Source organism: Schistocerca cancellata, chromosome 3 (genome assembly GCF_023864275.1).
Source record: "Schistocerca cancellata isolate TAMUIC-IGC-003103 chromosome 3, iqSchCanc2.1, whole genome shotgun sequence".
NCBI classification, from domain to species: Eukaryota; Metazoa; Arthropoda; class Insecta; order Orthoptera; family Acrididae; genus Schistocerca; species Schistocerca cancellata.
The window spans coordinates 494,450,508-494,471,285 of NC_064628.1; the positions used below are offsets into that span (position 1 = coordinate 494,450,508).

Genomic DNA, 20,778 nt, shown 5'->3' on the forward strand with positions numbered 1-20,778 from the left:
GCTCAATGGACTTAATTATCTTGCTTGCATCTTCGATGGCTTGTCCAACATTCGGACGTATAAAGTCATCTCTTCCCCGACGAGGTACACTATGGAATCTGTGAAGGATAAATAATACGCACTGTAGAACAACACTGATACACCCGCCTTCTGCAGCCTAATAGATCTGAAATAGCTGAAAATGTATTTTCGCTAGCTGTTTTATGGATATCGGGAAAGTTAAGGTACTGGCTACAGCGTCATCCTTCTGGGATTCAGTGGTCAAGAAAGTTGTGGGAATACTGTTAGCAGACAACCTACGCAACCGAGGCGAGTGTTTCTAGCACGGCGAATAATGGAAACTCTTATTTCACGCCTGCGCTCTTTAAGGAAATATTGTTGTAAGTGTCCATTGCTTGGCATTCCAACATACCCCATCCATAACAATCAACCAAATACGAGTACTTGGTAAGCACTGTGGATTCACTGGTTCTGTACTTGCTTTGTTTTGGCCTTAGACGCGGGAAATTTTATCTATCTCGTATGACGGACGCTCTTGTTACCAACATTGGTATCCTGGACGCATGCGCGACTGCATCACAGTATTGGGAAAAGTGATATAAAAATCTGGTAAGCGACTCACCTTGAAAACGGCTGAAAGGTTGTCAACCGAAGTATCGGAACAAGACTTAATAATATCCTGGACAGACACACGGAAGAAGATTGAATGTAGCTGTTGGAATGTTTGGGAGTAGAAGAGTGCAAATCCATACCTTGCCGTAAGCCCTGCCCTGAACCTGAATTTCAACATGAGTGCCCGGTTATTTCTCATATGGAACGATATCTTTATGGCTGTGTGACTTCCGTGTCGGATTTACATATCGTCGAAAATCATCCATTGGGGCGCACACTTAGATTTAAGAAACGTAGTATATGATACTCGTGGAAGACATTAAGTAATTTTTTAATGCGATGCGTTAGTCTTATCGATGATTCGAGTGTCTTCATTAGAATGGAATTGCTTGATTCGAAGATTTATTGTTTTTTTCGCCCGCTTTATTTCATTTTCATTGAAGCTGGTACTACGTGTTCTACTGTGATCTCTGGTCGATTTGCTTGTTTTCCTTTCCCTCGTAATAAGTCCTATCATGCATCTCTTCCTTGCTCGCTGAGATTCCTCAGTTGTTGAATCGTTTTCAATCATAAGGCCGGCCGGGGTGGCCGAGCGGTTAAAGGCGCTACAGTTTGGAATCGCACGACCGCTACGGTCGCAGGTTCGAATCCTACCTCGGGCATGGATGTGTGTGATGTCCTTACGTTAGTTAGGTTTAAGTAGTTCTAAGTTCTAGGGGACTTACGACCACAGCAGTTGAGTCCCATAGTGCTCAGAGCCATTTGAATCATTTTTTTTTTTTTTTCAATCTAAGAGTCTCACTGCCGTAAGTGAAATCTGTTAATACCCCCTGATTGTAACACTCCGCTTCGGAAGCTTGGTTTTGAATGCTCTGTTTAGTTTGCCGATACGCTGGCCAATGACTTAGTAAACTGTAACATCTTACGAGGATGACGCGTTGCCTTCTGCTCTCATACCTTTGTAATGGACATTAAACTGAATGACAACATGCCGTCACAACTATATGCGAAGACGTTTCCCGCTGTTAATTTCCTACCTCGCGGAACGAGGTAGCACTGCGCTCTATTTTGAACAAAAACTTGATTCTGTAAATTGAAGGTGGAGGGGGGAGAAAGAAAAGGAGAGGAAAGGAACTGATGATATCAGCTGCATCAGGACTTCGTGCGACGAATGAAAATGGATGCCGGACTGGGACTCGAACCCGCGATCTCCTGCTTACTAGGAAGTTGCAGTGACCACTGTTTAATCTAGACACAGTGTACATCGCAAATGCGCGCACCATCTCCGCATTCCCCTCGGGCGATCCACGTGTCCACCCAGCGTCACCTATCCGCATTCCCCGTCCACGTCGTTTATTTTAGATTCCCGCTGGTGTTTGAACGTAACTGTGCATCCGCACTTAAGGCTGTGGATTCATTGCCCATCTAGGCTAATCAGTCATATGAATGCATGATGTCTGCTTTTTCTGGGAAGTGATAAAGAGTCGATGTTGAACACCAAGTTCTACCACTTGGGTGCATTATCCTTCAAAATTCGGACAGTTAAATTGGAAATGAGAACATAGGACATTGTCGATGGTGATCCATTGGTGAAGGTACATTCTATGAGGAGTTGGTGGAAACTAGTGGCACACCAGCTCCTCTAAGGTCGCTGTGATAGCTGGAACAGACTTTCACTTTTTCAAATACAATTGTCATACGATCTCAACATTATGCAGAAAAACTTACGTAGGGTGTGTACATGCTTTAGCGAATATTTGTAATCCTCAGTTGTGATGAATCAGAATTCACGAGCTTTCCTTTCTGAATTCAGTTTATACCTTCGTGATTGCCATTTGCCTCCGATTTGCTTTAATTCTATTCGGGATACTCGTGCTTCCGTGTTTTGATTATTTGCGTACAGTTTTCCTGAGGTAAATAGATGGCGCCACGTCAGGATTCGCCTAAAAGAGAAAGGGAGTTTGAAATGTGTGTGTAGTGAGCTGTTCATTGTTTTTCGTCACAGTGTGAGCATCAGTTTCGCAAAACATGTTGTATACCGTTCATTAAATAAATTAGTAATCTTGTGTTATTACATTAATAGAAATATGTCTCTTTCGGTCTGCTCTCACCCCACCAATGCCTGCAGTTCGTAGACGACACGCCAGTGGATAACAAAAAAAACACCTTTTTAAAATTATTTATTCAATAAAGTCACACAACTATTACGCTGTATTACCGGTTTCGGTCTGCTTCAGGTCCATGAAGATAAAAAATTAAATTCTGGTATAATCTAAACGCGACCTGCTAGTAAAAGTAGTATTTGCTGAAAGTAAGTACTATAAAAATGAACCTGTGGTGTTATATTACTGACGTGGCACTATACTAGCAAATCTTTTCTCGCGTTAAGTTAAATGATTTTAGAAATAAGTACTAGATGTTGTGAAAACAATGATAGTGCCATCTAGCGACGTGCGAAGTAACGGAGACGTAATTTAGGGCACAGATAATTACAACGTTAATACTGCGCAGGGAACTGACCAAGGAAGGGATGTCCTTATATATTTTTAAAAGGTCATTTATGAAATACATTGCCTGTCCAAAATTACTCAAATATCCTTATTCAACAAGGAATGACTTGATAAAGCAGTGCAGTAATAAAACATTTTGTATTTGTGCCTATAAAACCTAACGTCTTTTGGACAGCGAGTTCTTCAAATACTGATAAGCTATTTTTACATTTTGTTTTAATTAATAAAACTGCGAAAAAATTTTCACCACGACGTCAAAGTATAAAAAAGAATTGCTGAAATATAAAAATTGGTAATTCAGAGACTTACAAAAGCGTGCTCAGTTTCAGAGTTTGGAATTGTTTAGAAAGCACAATTCCAATTTTCTCGTGAGCTTTGGAATCGTTCGCTGTCCTTGGCTCAGTCTTCGCGACTTCAACCTATGATTAAAAATTACTTCAGAGCTGATTTTGATATAGTACGTTGTCGCAGACTTTCTTTTATAACGAAACTCAGTTTCGGATTAGATACTTCAAGTTTCCTGAATTATCAGCTTTTGGAATTTCTACCCAATACATGGAAGCTAAAGTAGTTACAGCCTTAGTTTCGAAATGAAAATGGCGGTTGTACCCTACTGCGAGACAGCTGTCTACAAGTGCTTGAGCTTTTGCTAAATAGTACGCCGCGTAGCTGCGTAAATACTGAAGACACTTCAAATGCAGCGGTTTATATTAATATCGCTCAATTGGACGCTGCAAACGGTTTATTAGCTTCGAGCTGAAGCAGGGATCACCGAGGTAGTCTGCTGACTCGGTGACTGTTGGTGACACACGGCCGCTACGGAACACTCCACGAAACTGGCTCTTTTTTCATTTTGCAGCCAATTTTGTTGGATCGCAGCGCGCGGCACGGTGCCAGTGTGAGGCGAGATTTGAATCGTCAGCTACTAGTCTCCTCTTTTTCCTGTGCGCTCTGAAGTAGAATTGCCAGTCAATTTTGTTCCTTTTTCGGGAATCCCTCGGAAAAAATTTACATACAGATGGATTTTCGGCAGTTCGCGTTACATTTTCCATTTCCTGTCGACAGGAAAAAGAGAGTTCGTATGCATGTCAGAGTGCAAGGGTAATCTAGGCTAGTAACTAAAGTAATACAGTAAAGTTAATTACACCACATGAAATGGCCATTCTGGGTGCTATTCGGCATTCCTCAACTTTTGAGGATAGTTATCACTATTGGACGCCGTAGATTTTCTTTTCAATTTTCCGTATTACTGTACTGAATATCCTGAAGAGCAGTGTCGAGATTTTTATACAGCCAGCACAATTTTTACCAGCCAGTTGTAGTTGTCAGCGGCCACTTACTTGTACATCGTTTTCAAGGGTTCCAGCCGTGCAAGTAGAGCCTATTATTGCAGTTTGTAATCTTCAAGGAAGGTTTTTCTTTAGCTGCTGATTCACTGAAAGCGGAATTGTTTCCATACTTACTGATGCACTGTAAACAATTATTGCTATAGTTTTCGGCCAGTTGATCTCACTCGTAACTGCTTTGCAAGCAGCTGAATTCATTTTATAATTTTGCCTTTTCTGGAGGGTAAACAAGAAAAACAACCTCCACCTCCGCCGAAAATCAGTGTCGTCACAACACATTCTGCCAAAATTATTTGCGGTCATTGGCTAGATCTACACGACTGAAGACCACGCCATGGGATGCGAGACAGCACTTCATTTAACCGTCTTGCACTCCTGTACCGAATAGTGACGGCGTTGTTTGACCCACTCCCACCGACAACTCTCATTCATTCTTATGGCCGGTGGCTTGCGTCAGGCTGTGCATGCTCCTGAGTCGTAGTCCGATCGCGGCTCGACAGTTCGTTTCCTCACTGATCTCTGTAGTTAAACTGGTCTGGACACTACAGCAGCTCAGGTATCACGATTTGTTAGTAAAGCGTACTCTAAGAGTTCAGTCCCCCCCCCCAGGGCTCACGGTTCTTTCGTGAGTTCGTGTGTGGCGCGCACAGAGCCCCAACTGTTGCAGCCCATTCTTCCTTCCCTGTCTGCATTTCCTTCACCCTGACCCTCCCTCCCTCCCAATCCTCGCTCCTTCCCCGCTCTCCCCTCCTCCCATCCCTCGGTGTTCTGATTTATGTCGATCTTGCTATCCACCCGGTTCCCCGTATTGCTTGCAGTTTTGCTCCTTCTGCCTGTTCTTTTTCATCCTGTTCACATCCAACTGCCCAACACTACAATAGCGAATGTTCCAACAATGCCAACCAGCCACAGACTGCACACAGCACAGTCAGTGATTTTCATACAGAGCACTACGTGGCGTTACCAACATAAAAACCTAAACAGCCTACTTACACACTTGTAAAGCTGCCCAAGTAGATTGTCGGTAATGTGATTGTGAAGTGGAAACGCGAAGGAACAACCACAGCTAAACAAAGGCCAGGTGACCCTCACGTATTGACGCGCAGGGACCGTTGATATTTGCGGAGGGTGGTTGTAAAAAGATCGTATGAAATTAGCGGAATGAAAGTACTACAAGCAGTCGAGCTAGCATAGTGACTGTGCGAAGGGAGTTAAAAACAATGAGGTGCACTGGTCTAGGAGCTCGTCGTCTCCTGCAGTGACTGCTAAGTGATGCTTGAGGTGGCGAAAAAAAGCGACACCACTGGACAGTGGATGACTGGAAACGAGTCATCGGGAATGATGAATCACGCTATACCCTGTGACAATCCGATGAAAGGGTTTGTGTTTAGCGAATGAGTGGAGAATGTTTGTCCCTCAGCATCCCTATGCAGTTTACAAATTAGGAAGAGAGTCGCACAACCACCTCGTAGCCGTGCAGTCGATAGTGTCTCGATGTTTAGACTCCCGGCAGGGTTGTGGAAGTAATGATTCATCGGCAGCGGCGGTTACCGACTTAATTGGTTCTTCGAACGTGATTACCGGCGCTGGTATCTGATTAGATTATTTCATCAGCAGAGCGCCCGCCTCCGGCACCGCCACCGTCAGCTATTACCCAGCGGACGCTGTCAAATGTCAGTTATTTTCGCAGCGCCCCGGGCGGCTCCTGGGGAAGGCAGATTTGACGATTTTTGGCGTTTCCTAATTAATTCCGCTGCCGCCTACGACCGCTTCCGCGTTGCTCGCGATCAATAAACTTCTGCTAGTAATTACCAAGCAGCTTAGGATTTCGGAGTTGTTGTTTCCTTGAAATGTACTCCCCGTGATCTATTTCTGACTGCGCGAGTAACGCTGTACAGTAACACAGTGTGGTCTCCGGTACCTTAAAAAAGTTTGTAGGCAATTTCCTCAAGGTGTCTTGCAAATATTTGCTTGGCGGTGTCTTCATACATTTCAAATAAGCTTTCTCCTTCACGCAGCGGATTTTCTCTTTTGTGTGGGTGTTGCTGTTCGCCACTTTCTCGACGGATTTCCGTACGTGACGGTTTGTTTCACTGTATAAGGTTACATATATAGTTTCTCTTTGAAACTTACATATAGCGGCTTAGCACAGCAGCATTGTCACCTGAGGAACTCCAATGATCGAGAAGCTCGGTTTGGCGCCAGCTGTTACAGGGGTGGCACGGAAAGCAGTGAGTAGTGGGAAGTCGTGATTGGACGTCAGATGTGGTTGGACGATACAAGGCCGCGTGCTGTGACAAGTTCGATAGGTCCATTAAATGTAGCAATGGTCGTGGACGGGATTGAGAACTTATCAGTATTAGAAGCGAGTCGTTGGCAAAGATCGGTAGAAGCAATGATTGCCTGTGCCGTGCCTTGTACTAGAGACAATAAACCTATCAGTTCAGTTTAGTCAGTGTCTGCTTTAGAATCATTTTCAGATCTGTTGACACTAACTGAGTGTGAAGGTTTTTAACGGCAAGCTTGGTGATTTTGATAGGGCATGTACCGGTAGGCACACAGTTCCAGTTTTATTCTTCAGGTGCATGTTCCTTGGGAGTAAGATGTCCACTCTAACCTGCGCAGCATAAAGATTGCTTCGATCGCCGTGCTTACATCAACCCAGCTGGTTTTATAGAGACACTTTGCCGTGAAAGATACGAATAAGGGAATAGATATCTTACAGTTATCACTGCTGAGTTTTATTTATCGTAGATCTGGTGGTAATTTCTGAGTATGGCGGCCTTACCGTAATGGTCCACCAGCACCACCATAATAATAATAATAATAATAATAATAGTAATAGTAATAGTAATAGTAATAATAGTAATAATAATAATAATAATAATAATAATACAACACGTTCCCACATACAAGTATGCACCACAAAATGTACTGGAGAATGATGAATACAAATTATACTGGAACAAAACCATTATAACAGATAAAACAACACCACATAACAAACCTGACATCATACTCACCAATAAAAAGAAGAAATTAACACAACTAATCGAAATATCCATACCCAATACAACAAATATACAAAAGAAAACAGGAGAAAAAATTGAAAAATACATCCAACTGGCTGAAGTCAAGGACATGTGGCATCAGGATAAAGTTGACCTTATACCAATTATACTATCAACTACAGGAGTCATCCCACACAATATCCACCAGTACATCAATGCAATACAGCTACATCCAAACTTATATATACAATTACAGAAATCCGTAATTATTGATACATGTTCAATTACCCGAAAGTTCCTAAATGCAATATAACATATACCGTACAGTTAAAAGGAAGTGACGCTTGATCAAGGTCCGCGTCACTTTCCATTTTTAACCAGACTTAACGTCTGAGAAAGTAAAGAAATAATAATAATAATAATAATAATAATAATAATAATAATAATAATAATAATAATAATAATCACCACATCATCATCTTAATTTTATCCATATTTCGCAGCTTCAAATGTGACTATTCAGTATGCTGGAGGTACGAATTAAAAAACGCCTTCAGTCACAACTTTTCGTGTTTTATGAAGTACACGATGCATTTCGGACCCTGTGGGTCCATCATCAGGTGTAATTTGTCTTAATACATGCTTTATTTTTTCTCTTGAATGAAGTGAAATGCATATTCCTATCACGAAAAGGTTTGATGTTAGGTTATGAATTTAAGTCAAATGCGGAAAATGTGAGCAAAATAGTGGAAAAATGAGCAGTGTAAACTTACCACATATGTGTATGCTGGTGCTAAAACGTTAAAAACACTTTTCTTGGATTATGTGGTAAGTTTACATGCTCATTTTTCCACTGTTTCGCACAAATTTTCCCATTTGACTTCCGAAATTCATAACCTAACATCAAACCTTTTCGTGACAAGAATATGCATTTCACCTCATGCAAGGGAAAAAATAAAGCATGTATTAAAACAAATTATACCTGATGATGGACCCACAGGGTCCGAAATGCATCGTGTACTTAATAAAACACGAGAAGTTGTCACTGAAGGCGTTTTTTAATTCGTACCTCCAGTGTACCATCATCATTATCACGCTGTTTAGGGCTCAGAGACTGGCAGAGATTATGCAGGGGTTAACAAGTTTTGCTAAAAAGATTACTGTAATACCCAGTCACTTTACGCGGATTTCCTACTACAGCGGCTGCTCAGAACATTTAGGCTTAATGGTTTGCGCAGCGGAGGTGGTTGACATTGGGGACCGACAATGCTTATACAACTGCCAGTGATGTGTTGGTGGCGGGAGCGGTCGAGCCTGCTAGCTGTCATAGAGATATGCAGGCTACTCTAAGTCGGACTGTAGAAGTATGCCAACCACTGTAAATCGGACCTTAGAAGGGACGTCTGCGGATTCCTCAGTGTACGTGGGAATAGCATTACTCTGGCGTTGGACGCGTCGGCGCTCGCCTACGTCGCGTGCGTGCTGCCGGCTACTCCACGTATTAGCTGGGCGTGGCGTCGCGTGTCCGACCCACTTACCCCGCTCTCGCGACAAATTCCACAGGCCGCCGTTCGCTCGTCTCATTTCTGGGCTCCATATTTTGTAAGTCAAACGCCGGCTCAGCCAGTCATATTTTACACTGCTGTTGGGCGGCTCTGCAGTCACAGCTTGTTGCGTAAGCACTGTATCATACTTACATTGTGTTGCTAGAGATGAATCTTTACTTATAAGTTCTTCTTCTATACAGGTCTGAGGTCGACGTCAGGCGGAGCTATGTCAGGTAAGTGAGAAAGTTTGTTTCTCTTTTCAAATCAATGTAGCACTGTTGTTTAAACCGAGATGTCCTGGACTATAGCAGCTGCATCCCATTTACAAAATTCGCCTCTCTCTCGCCCTTGTCCAACGATACATATTTATTGTTTTTCATGAATACCGGAATGAAGAACAACTGTGACTTTGTTCGTATCTTTCATTCAGTTGCTATGGTAGGAATGTGACATCTGAACAAAGCAGCAGTTAGAAGCATGCATTGTATGTTCTAGTGTTGACTGAGTATTATTTCATAGATCTTAGCATGTAACTTACCCACGCAGAACGGGAAATGAGTTTTGTATCCACGATAGTTTCTGAAGAACCTATTTGTTTTCCTTGCACTGTTGGCTTCTGGAATAGCAGATGTTGGTGGATTACAGAGGCGATTATTCAGTGGAAGCAAACGTAATATTGCGTTTAAAAGGTTCTAAAAATATCTGTTCGTAACTGATCTGTGAAAGATTTTCCTGAATCGTGTGCAAAGTTGACGCGTATCAAATGGAAATTCTTTGAGGATATTCAGTCAGGATTGAGGAACGGACGACAACGAAAGTGATTATAAAGCAGTAGACGAAATCACTGCAGTAGCTTCAACGGGAATAATCGCGTTAGGTGGCGCAGTGATTAAGACATTCGAACCGCACTCGGGAGAAAGGCGAATTAAATCTGCATCACGTATCAGTATTCAGTTTAAGGCAAATTCAAGGGTGGTTCCTGTGACAGAACATGACCGATTTCCTTCGCTGTCTTTCAGTAATAACCTCGTTGTTGACAGGACACCAAATCCAAATATTCCTTACTTCTCCTTCCACATGATAAGCCGAACTGCTAAGAAGACAGACTGAGGAAACACACACACACACACACACACACACACACACACACACACCAAAAAAGTTTTGCATCACCCCGGTTCCCAGAATTCCTGAAGATAGACGTTGACTGTGGACACTGTATCACATAGTCGCTTTGACTGCTCAGAGATGTCACTAAACCGGCCCAAAGATGTAAACTACCATGCATGAGCAGCGCCTATTAGACGGAGGGGGTCAGACAGCCGATCAGTTCCAGTCATTCCACCAGGAAGGAGGTACAAGGGTCGTATTGTCTGTAGTTCAACCATGCCTAGCCGGTCCATACCGCGGTTCGATTGCGTCCGCATTGTTACTTTGTCCCAGGAAGGGCTATCAACAAGGGAGGTGTCCAGGAGTCTCGGAGTGAACCAAAGCGATATTGTTCGGACACGGAGGAGATACAGAGAGACAGGAACTGTCCATGACATGCTTCGCTCAGCCCGCCCAAGGGCTACTACCGCAGTGTATGACCGCTACCTACGGATTATGGCTCGGAGGAACCCTAACAGCAGCGCCAACATGTTGAATAATGCTTTTCGTGCAGCCATTTGACGTCGTGTTACGACTCAAACTGTGCGCAATACACTGCATGATGCGTAACTTCGCTCCCGACGTCTATGGCGAGGTTGATCTTTGCAACCACGACTCCATGCAGTGCGGTACAGATGGGCCCAACAACATGTCGAATGGACTGATCAGGATTCGCATCAATTTCTCTTCACCGATGAGTGTCGCATATACCTTCAAGCAGACAATCGTCGGAGATGTTTCTGGGGCAACCCGGTCAGGCTGAACGCCTTAGACACACTGTCCAGCGAGTGCAACAAGGTGGAGGTTCCCTGCTGTTTTGGGGTGGCATTATGTGGGGCCGACGTATGCCGCTGGTGGTCATGGAAGGTGCCGTAACGGCTGTACGATACGTGTATGCCATCCTCCGGCCGATAGTGCAACCATATCGGCAGCATATTGCCGAGGTATTCGTCTTCATGGACGGCAATTCGCGCCCCCCCTTTTGCACATCGTACATCTTGTGAATGACTTCCTTCAGGATAACGACATCGCTCGACTAGAATGGCCAGCATGTTCTCCAGACATGAACCCTATCGAACATGCCTGGGATAGATTGAAAAGGGCTGTTATGGACGACGTGACCCAGCAACCAATCTGAGGGATCTACGCCGAATCGCCGTTGAGGAGTGGGACAATCTGGACTAACAGTGCCTTGATGAACTTGTGGATGTATGCCCCGACGAATACAGGCATGCATCAATGCAAGAGGACGTGTTACTGGGTGTTAGATGTAACTGTGTGTACAGCATTGGTTCAAATGACTCTGAGCACTATGGGACTTAACTTCTGAGGTCATCAGTCCCCTAGAACTTGTCTAAGGTTTGTATAGACGGACCGAGCTGTCCAATGTCAGCGTTGAGCTTGTCGAATTCAACGTGCTGCTGAACGCCCAGAACGATGCGGTTTGTGCATACGGTACGTGTGCCCCAACGTGGTATATGCGATTGCAACGCGCTCCAGCGGCAGTTGTCGGCTGTATCTGGCTCGTAAATCACACTGTTTATTGTATTAACTCTATTAAAACGTACATTTCCTCGCTTGTTCGTATGCTAGTCATGTTGTTCTGTCTGAAGTATAAATAAAAACTTCAATATTCGTGAACATATTATAACGCAAAAATAAGAGTACCATGTCCAGTCAGTAAGGACATCGGCTTATAAAAGTTCCATTTGTAATAGTGCGTTACAGCTTTACAATAGTTCTCCACATGAGGTAAAAATTATTTCATCATTCTCACTTTTTAGTAAACCCCGGTCATTCTGACTTGATCACTGTTCCTATTCAGTAGCAGAATCCTTACAACATGTTAAGTACAAAACTTAACAGAAGAGAGAGCCAAATAGTTTTCTGCAAGTAGTGCAAGCTATCGTGTAGATTAAGGCAATCGAACAAACTCGCTCTTCAAAAAGAGCGGACTTACATTTACAGAACATCGAATACTATAGCATTAGAGCACTCCGTCTTCATGCCACAAGTGGCCCATCGGGACCATCCGACCGCCGTGTCATCCTCAGATGAGGATGCGGATAGGAGGGGCGTGGGGTCGGCACACCGCTCTCCCGGTCGTTCTGGTGGTTTTCTTTGACCGGAGCCGCTACTATTCGGTCGAGTAGCTCCTCTGTTGGCATCTCCAGGCTGAGTGCACCCCGAAAAATGGCAGCCCGGATGGTCACCCACACAAGTGCCGCCCCACGCCCGACAGCGCTTAACTTCGGTGATCCGACGGGAACCGGTATATACACTGCAGTAAGGTTGTTGTCAATATTATAGTACATACTTACATTAAACTAATAAGAAACTGTCAGAATCTATTACTAACGCGAAGGTTAGTACAAAAAAATTTGGATGTACGAGGACGTGAACCACCAATATATCATATCTTCCTTTCTGAATCTGAGACTACTCACTGCCCTAAACCAACCACAATATTTGATGACTGTACCTAGCATGTTACATCTCCTGAAAGCTTTAATCGTTGGTACTTTTCAAACTGCAATTTAATCATGACAAATTGGACCAAGAGCAATGCGTTTTTGATGGATCCTCAATGTGCAGTTGCCTTCAAACGGCATAGTCTCATAATACGCAAGATACAATAATTCTGTAACCACGAATATGACGTTTCTCGTCATTTTATTACAACGAATCGTACAATTAATGACGGGTTTTAAAGAGCTATTCAATTTGCTGGTGTTAAGAAACTGCATATATACATATGGGCCTCACTGACAGATTAAATCTCTGTGCCCCACCGGGACTCGAAACCGGAACGTTTGTTTCTCGCAAAGTAGTTTCATCGCCCTACTCGTTAAACAACTTTCCATAGAGACTTAGCATATGGTTTTGAATCCAAAAACATATATTTCTACAAAAGTACAGTTTTTTTTAGATATTATACGAGGATTGTATTGTGCAGTCCTACACCGGATAAAAAAAGGCAGATTCCAATAAGGTAGTTTCACTAACCAAGTTCTACACAAGCGCTTTTCCACCTATTGGAGCAGGCAGCAATATTGTGTTTAACATGCATGAACGGGTCACACGCAGCAACTTCATACTCGAGTCGTTTCACCCTTTTCAGATATTAAAAAAAGGAAAAAAAAAACATTGATGTGAAAAAGGAGGTCCTGTTGTAGAACTTAAATCTGAGCCAGATGATTGCATCAGTATTTACACCGGGCAGTATTACGAGTGCTGTACAACACGTGGTGTCCTATTCCCTACAGAACGAAATATGCGTCGTACCGCTGTAGGAGTCTTTCGCGTTCCAGGTACCGGAAGCAGCTCGCTGACGTCCGTTTGCCCGGCCGAGTATGCTCCCCTGTGTGACGGGTTGCATACATTTAGTTCTGAAGGTGTTTGATGCGGCATGCTACCGAAGTCGAGATGAAAGGTTTGTGCAGGCGGCTGCCCACCCGTCAGCAGGACGAAACGTTTAATTAATCTCCTTTGCTCAGCCAAGTGTTTCAAAGGGGACCTAATTAGAAGATCATGTCGATTACCCATACCGATAGGGGCCGGTCCCCTGTCGCCGCGGTGGAGCGCCATTTTCTTGGGGCCAATTACAGGGCGCAGTGGGAGCGTGTTCCTCCTACAGAGGCTCCGCTTAGCTTCGTTCGACGAGATGGAGCAACTTGGCGAGAGGGCTGCGCCCCGCGTCCGGCGCAGGGGTCGCTGCGACTGGCCGGACGTCCTTTACTGTGACCCCCTCCAATTACCTGCACAGGCCCTCGTCTCTCAGGTGCTGCGACATCACCCGCCAGCGTATAGCTTTCAAATATGTTGTAATATCACCTGCTCTTTTCTATTTAAATTGTTAATGAGGTGTTAGATTTTTTAGAGCAAACTCCTGAACATTTGGTTCAGTTCATGGTTTGCCCCATGAATTCAACTCGTTCTTTAAGGCTACGGAAACACCACAGGAGTTGGAAAAACTTCAGATTATGAAGTAAATAATATGCTGAATTATCAGGCATTGCCGATGGACCTATATTGGGAAATGTGACAGTAAAGGCAGTAAGCGAGTTGTTGTATATGGAGAGCAAAACAAGTGACAACAGTAAGGAAACCGTTCGCGTCCATCATTTTCTGTAAGTCGTGGGTTGAAGCAGGAGGAGTAATGCCGGTACATTCAATATTTCCATGGCAAGTTTGCACCCTCTTATCCACAGACGATAACGGCACTTTATTCAACTGGTGGACCATCTTGCGTCACCTGTGATTGGCCATTTATCAGAGATATGTCTTCCAGAAGTATTCAGTGTGCCATAGTGCTTCATTATCATTCGAATAATGTGTATCGAACGTACACAACATGCAGTCAGTTCCGCTACCCCCTGGACAACAGCTCACACGGATTGTTTCAGGCAAGCTACTGGGGCTTCATATGTGTCACTTGTCTCCGTGTTAGCTCCGTTCTGGTTGGTCGCCGCAGTGTAACCAAGACATAGTGATCTTTTCCCTGGAATTTGAGTGTCGTTTAATTGACTGCAAACATAGTTCTCTTAAACGTCGCCGCGTGGGGTAGCCGAGCGGTCTCAGGCGTCTTGCACGGTTCTCGCGGCTCCCCCCGTAGGAGGTTCGAGTCCTCCCTCGGGCATAGGTGTGTCTGTTGTACTTAGCGTAAGTTAGTTTAAGTTAGATTAAGTAGTGTGTACGCTTAGGGACCGATAACCTAAGTAGTTTGGTCCCATAGGATCTTACCACAAATTTCCAAATTTCGTAAACGTCACAGTACGTCATCTACACAGGCGAACTTTGCAGCCCACCCGCCGCCGGCATAAGCCACTGAAATCAAGTGATACGTATTTACGACGTGATACTGCAGAAAGGAGCTGTCGTGTGTGGGCGCGTCCGTGAATACCGTGAATGAAGTCCGATTTGTTGGTGTATTTACACAGTCGTGTGATAGGACATAAGAACTGTGGTCGTAAGAAGATTCCAACTGACAGGGGCCGCAGACGACTCTCACTCCTTGTCAGTGACAAACGATTTTAAACACGATAGCAATTGTTGCAGGCAGTGAATGCAGGTCCTACTCAATCAGTTTCCGAGCGAACATTTCGAAGGCAACTGCATGCTATGGACATTTGCAGTCGGGTACCACGCAAAAGACCATTGCTATTCAGTGGACCAAACGACACTGAAATTGACAGTAGCTGACTGGAGGCGTGAAGTGTTGTCCTACGAGTTGCGATTTAGCTTATTTTCAAATGAAGAAAGGTGTCTAGTGCTCCGAAGGCTTTTAGACCGCAGTATGTGGCGTGTGTAGTTCAGGCTGTAGATGTTAGTGACGTGTTTTGGAAATTGTTTCGCGTAGCGTGGGTGATTCATACTTCTGTGAATACGAACCAAGTGCTTCCCATTTATCTACACCTTCATGGTGGGTATATTGTAGACACACTCGGTTCCCGAGATGACAACAGCCATATTCATAGGGCAGTACATATACGTCCTTGGTCTCACGAACACTCACGAATCCCACCACACCTCGACTGGCGCACTGAATCACCAGAACGCAATCCCATAGAAAGTTTCTGGGACTATTTGGTTCAAAAATGGTTCAAATGGCTCTGAGCACTATAGGACTTAACATCTGAGGTCATCAGTCCCCTAGAACTTAGAACTACTTAAACCTAATTAACCTAAGGACATCACACACATCCATGCCGGAGGCAGGATTCGAACCTGCGACCGTAGCGGTCGGGCGGTTCCAGAATGAAGCGCCTAGAAGCGCTCGGCCACCACGGCCGGCGGACTATTTGGAACAGCGAGTGAAACGTAGCAACCAACATCGCCACAATTTTCTAGCTGTAGGGATCTAATCGTGAATGAGTGGTTTGCCGCGCGGGCCAGCCGCGCGTAGGAACTTAACACAAATTCCCAATTTCCAATGAGTGGTTTCGACTGAATATGGCATAACTGGAGAAACTTGTAGAAGTGGGGCCATTATCAATGCTAGAGGCGGTGTTACAAAGTACTAGGGTGGTATATCGCAGGGGTGACTATTTTTTTTGTGCTCATACAGATTGAGCATAAATCTTCCCCCTGAATATAAAAGTCTGTTTCCAAGGATCTATGATAGATACAGCCAGGTGGTTCGTTGCAAGCTGGAGCTTAACCCATAAGGTATTTTTATGGATACACTTCCACATGCCTTCCGTTTGTTGCCCTGGAACATCTCGTAGAAATTAAATTTGTCTCCCTGTTTTTGCCACCATATCTTCCGTCACCACCTCTACATTATCTCGAATTTACGCCATACGTGTTTTCACATCAGGGACTGGTAAACTGAACAGATGTTTTTTTAATTGACATTTGGCCATTGCCGTACAACCATCCATCACACTTTCTTAATGGTTATCCTACAGTACACTTCGTGAACTTTTACTTAAAAAAATATTTTGGACATGAACAAAAGATTGAAACATGTGACCCCTATTAACTACTCATAAAGTTATTATACCACAAGAATAAAAAAAGAAAATACAAGATAAATAATCCAAGCATCATATACACATTTTGTGTAGATAGTTTTGTCACACATATTTAAGTGGTTGGATAACACATTTGAAACTAGTGCACTTTTTGGTTTGACAGAATACACTGCATCCGACGTTGGAAGAGGAATATAAGTTTTAATCAGTGCGCTGATACAGGTTTTTTGTTGCCTTGTATCTGGTAGAGGAGAACACTAGATCAATCACGTATCCTTCTCCATTGTATAAATCGCATTACGAAGATTCATTAAATCCTATTCAGAACAGGTGGGTTGGGAATTTGCTATGATCTAAGTGCATGCGCGTAGTCGCTGTTATGAATCGTCTGCTTCGATTCCAGTCAGAAACCAAGGGCATAGCGCTATTTTAGGCGGCAGCTGGCTGTATTTTACTCCTTTCGATATCTTGATAGAACTCCGTTGCATCTGCCAGTCGTTTCTCTCTTTTTTAGTTGATTAAGCTCAGTATTTTTTGATAATTAAGTCCACCATTTAGAATTTCACCTAAGTTCATTGTTCGCTCCGCTAAGTTGTGTGCTATTTCATTATGGAAAATGCCACTGTGATCTGCAATGCACAAGAAATTTGTTACTATTCTTGGTTGCTTACTGAAGAGTTTATCAGTTTATCCGTAATGTAAACCTTCAAAAAAGTCATTGCTTGTGACTACTGAACGTGACAGCCATGAAGTTGGACTGACTATTGATCCAACTGTCCAGAAAAGTTTCATCGAAGAACTGGCGTATAAGTAATCCTCAGAGTGGGTGGAGCTTCCTGTAGAAATATTAACCTTGGTTGAAATCCGTGTAACCCTGATGTCAGAATCAATTGAGAAGTACATCGATTACAACTTCGTGAGTTGAGCTAACATTTGCGACAAACCGCATGGCTGTAGCAGACCAAAACATTTTGAGACTGGAGTGAAAAAAAGGAGAGAGAGGGAGAGAAACGTTAAACTCACGTTTTTAATGATTCAGGTGTTCTACATAGTCCTTCGCCGCCCCCCCCCCCCTCCTCCCACTTGATTACAATGCACAGAACTTTCCTACAACCTTACGGAAGTGTCTGCAAAATCTTGTTTGGGGTAGCGCTGAACTCGATTGAATGTCGGTTGTGTCGTGAGAGCGCTGAACCTTCATGTGAATTTCTGCGCCTTGTCGTTTTGTGGTATGCCCGTGCTGATAACAAGAAGTCTCGTCACCCGAAATGATTTCTACCAGAAATGAATTGTCCGTGTTATGCATTTGAATCAAGTCTCGTCCGACATCCACGATACGTTGATTTTGTTTGGGAGTTAAGGTGTGCGGGGCAAACTTTGCACGCCTGTCCGTAACTCGCTGGTCAAACGCACATCTATTGTTTACAGTTGTCAGTTGAAGCGACCACCGTAGTTACTCCGCTGACGTCGCTTATACGTTATACGCCAGGAATAAAGCAGTTTTTGGAATTTTAGGATGGACAGTGTAGTTTCTTGGAAATAAATTTTTGTAATGAGGGAAAGATTTTATGGTCATTTTGTATATTAATTGGAGTTTTCTTAACGACTTGTGGAAGTTACTTCGCGAATCGTCCGCAGCTCGTGGTCGTGCGGTAGCGTTCTCGCTTCCCACGCCCGGGTTCCCGGGTTCGATTCCCGGCGGGGTCAGGGATTTTCTCTGCCTCGTGATGACTGGGTGTTGTGTGATGTCCTTAGGTTAGTTAGGTTTAAGTAGTTCTAAGTTCTAGGGGACTGATGACCATAGATGTTAAGTCCCATAGTGCTCAGAGCCATTTGAACCATTTTTTGAACTTCGCGAATCACCCTCGTGTGAATGGCAGCCAGTCGCTTACCAGCTAATGTCGGTTGCTTTTATGTCAGTGTGTTGAACCGCAGATCCATGCAGTGTGGAGAGAAGGTTGTCCGCAGAGGTGCAACATCAACAAAAGTAACATGCTGCGAATACATATACAGAAAGACCATTTATTGTATGATTACACAAATGCAGAGTGATTACTGGAAGCAGTTATTTCCATAAAAGACCTAGGGGTTTGCGTACGGAGCCATTTGAAATGGAACGACCACAAAAAATTAGTCGCGAGTAAGGCAGATGCCAGACAAATATTCATTTTAAGAATCCTCAGGAAATATCTATCAACAAAGGAAGTAGCTTACAAAACACTCGTTCGACCAATACTTAAATATTGCTCGTCAATATGAGATCCTCACCAGGTAGGATTCACAGAGGAAATACAGAAGATCAAAACAAGAGCAGCGCGTTTCGTTACAGATTCATGTAGTAAGCGCGAAAGCGTCGCGGAAATGATGAACCAACTCCAGTGGTGGAAGCTGCAAGAGAAACGTTCTGCATCACGATGTGGTTTATTGTTAATGTTCCTAGAGTGTACGTTACTAGAACAGTCAAAAAACGTATTGCCTCCTCCTAACTACATCTCGCAAAAAGACCATGAAGATAAAATTAGAGAGATTCGAGCCCACACGGAAGCTTCACCGTACTCATTCTTCCCGCGAACTATTCGCGACTGGAACAGTAAACGGGAGGGGGGAGGGTGACAGTGGTACACAGAGTACCCTCCGCTACACAGCGCGAGGTATTTGTAGTGTACACACTGAGGTCAGAAAAGTTATGAGATACCGATACGCACATGTACAGAAGGCGGTAGTATCGCGTACACAAGGTATAAAAGGGCAGTGCTTGGCGGAGCTCTCATTTGTGCTCAGGTGATTCATGTGAAATGGTTTCCCACGTGATTACAGTTGGACGACAGGAATTACGAGACTTTGAAAGCTGAATGGTAGTTGTAGTTAGACGCAAGGGACATTCCATGTCTGAAATCGTTAGAAAATTCAGTATTCCGAGATCCACAGTCTCAATAGCGTGTCGGGAATACCAAATGTCAGACATTATCTCTCAGCACTGAGAACGCAGTGGTCAGCGACCTTCACTTAACGACCGAGAACAGCGGCATTTGCTTAGAGTTGTCAGTGCTTATAGAGGAGTAACAGTGCGTGAAATAGCTGGAGAAATCAATGTATGACGTACAAGGCATATCCGTTAGGAGAGTGTGGCGAAATCTGGCGTTAATGGGCTATGGCAGCAAACCACCGACGAGAGTGACTTTGCTAACAGCACGACATCGCTTGCAGCGGTTCTCCTGGGGATCGTGACCGTATCGATTGGACCCTAGATGACTGTGAAACCGTGGCCTTGTCAGATGAGTCCCGATTTCAGTTGGTAAGAGCTGATGGTAAGGTTCGAGTGTGGTGCAGGACCCCCCTCCCCCCTCCCGAAACCATGGACCGACAGGGCAAGCTGGTGGTGGCTCCATAATGGCGTAGGTTGTGTGTACATGGTATAGACGAGGTCCTCCGGATGATCGGCTGGTTGGAGAATATTTGCTGCCTTCCACGGACTTCATGTTCTGAAACAACGATGGATTTTTTATGGATGACAAAGCGCCATATCGCTAGGCCACAGTTGTTCGCGATTGGTTTGAAGATGATTCAGGGCACTTTATACGGATGATTTGGCCACCCAGGTTACTCGGCATGAATCCCATTGAACATTTCTGGTGCAAATCTAGAGGTCAGTTCATGCTCAAAATCCTGCACTAGCAACACTTTCGCAATTATGGACAGCTATAGAGACAATATGGCTCATTATTTGTGCAGGGGACTTCCAACGACTTGTTGAGTTAGTGCAATGTCGATTTCCTTCACTACGCCGGGTAAAAGAGGGACTGACACGATATTAGGAGGTATCACGGACTGACACGATATTAGGAGGTATCACATGACTTTTGAATCCCATGACTTTTGTTCAAAAAATGGTTCAAATGGCTCTGAGCACTATGGGACTTAACTTGTTGAGGTCATCAGTCCCCTAGAACTTAGAACTACTTAAACCTAACTAATCTAAGGACATCACACACATCCATGCCAGAGGCAGGATTCCAACCTGCTACGGTAGCGGTCGCGCGGTTCCAGACTGTAGTGCCTAGAACCGCTCGGCCACTCTGGCCGGCTGACTTTTGTTACGTCAGTGTAGAACACGGTGTTGGTGTGGT

The 20,778-nt window shown here is 44.1% G+C and overlaps 1 protein-coding gene across 1 annotated transcript in view; it reads left to right on the forward strand.

Annotated features, from left to right (window-relative positions):
- LOC126175262 (cyclin-dependent kinase 14) overlaps positions 1–20,778 on the forward strand; it is a 174,577-nt gene that overhangs the window by 39,601 nt on the left and 114,198 nt on the right. The window contains exon 2 of the mRNA XM_049921904.1: positions 9,227–9,259. Coding sequence (XP_049777861.1) covers positions 9,253–9,259 — 7 coding nt within the window. The 5' untranslated portion in view covers positions 9,227–9,252. The remainder of the gene's footprint in view (positions 1–9,226; positions 9,260–20,778) is intronic.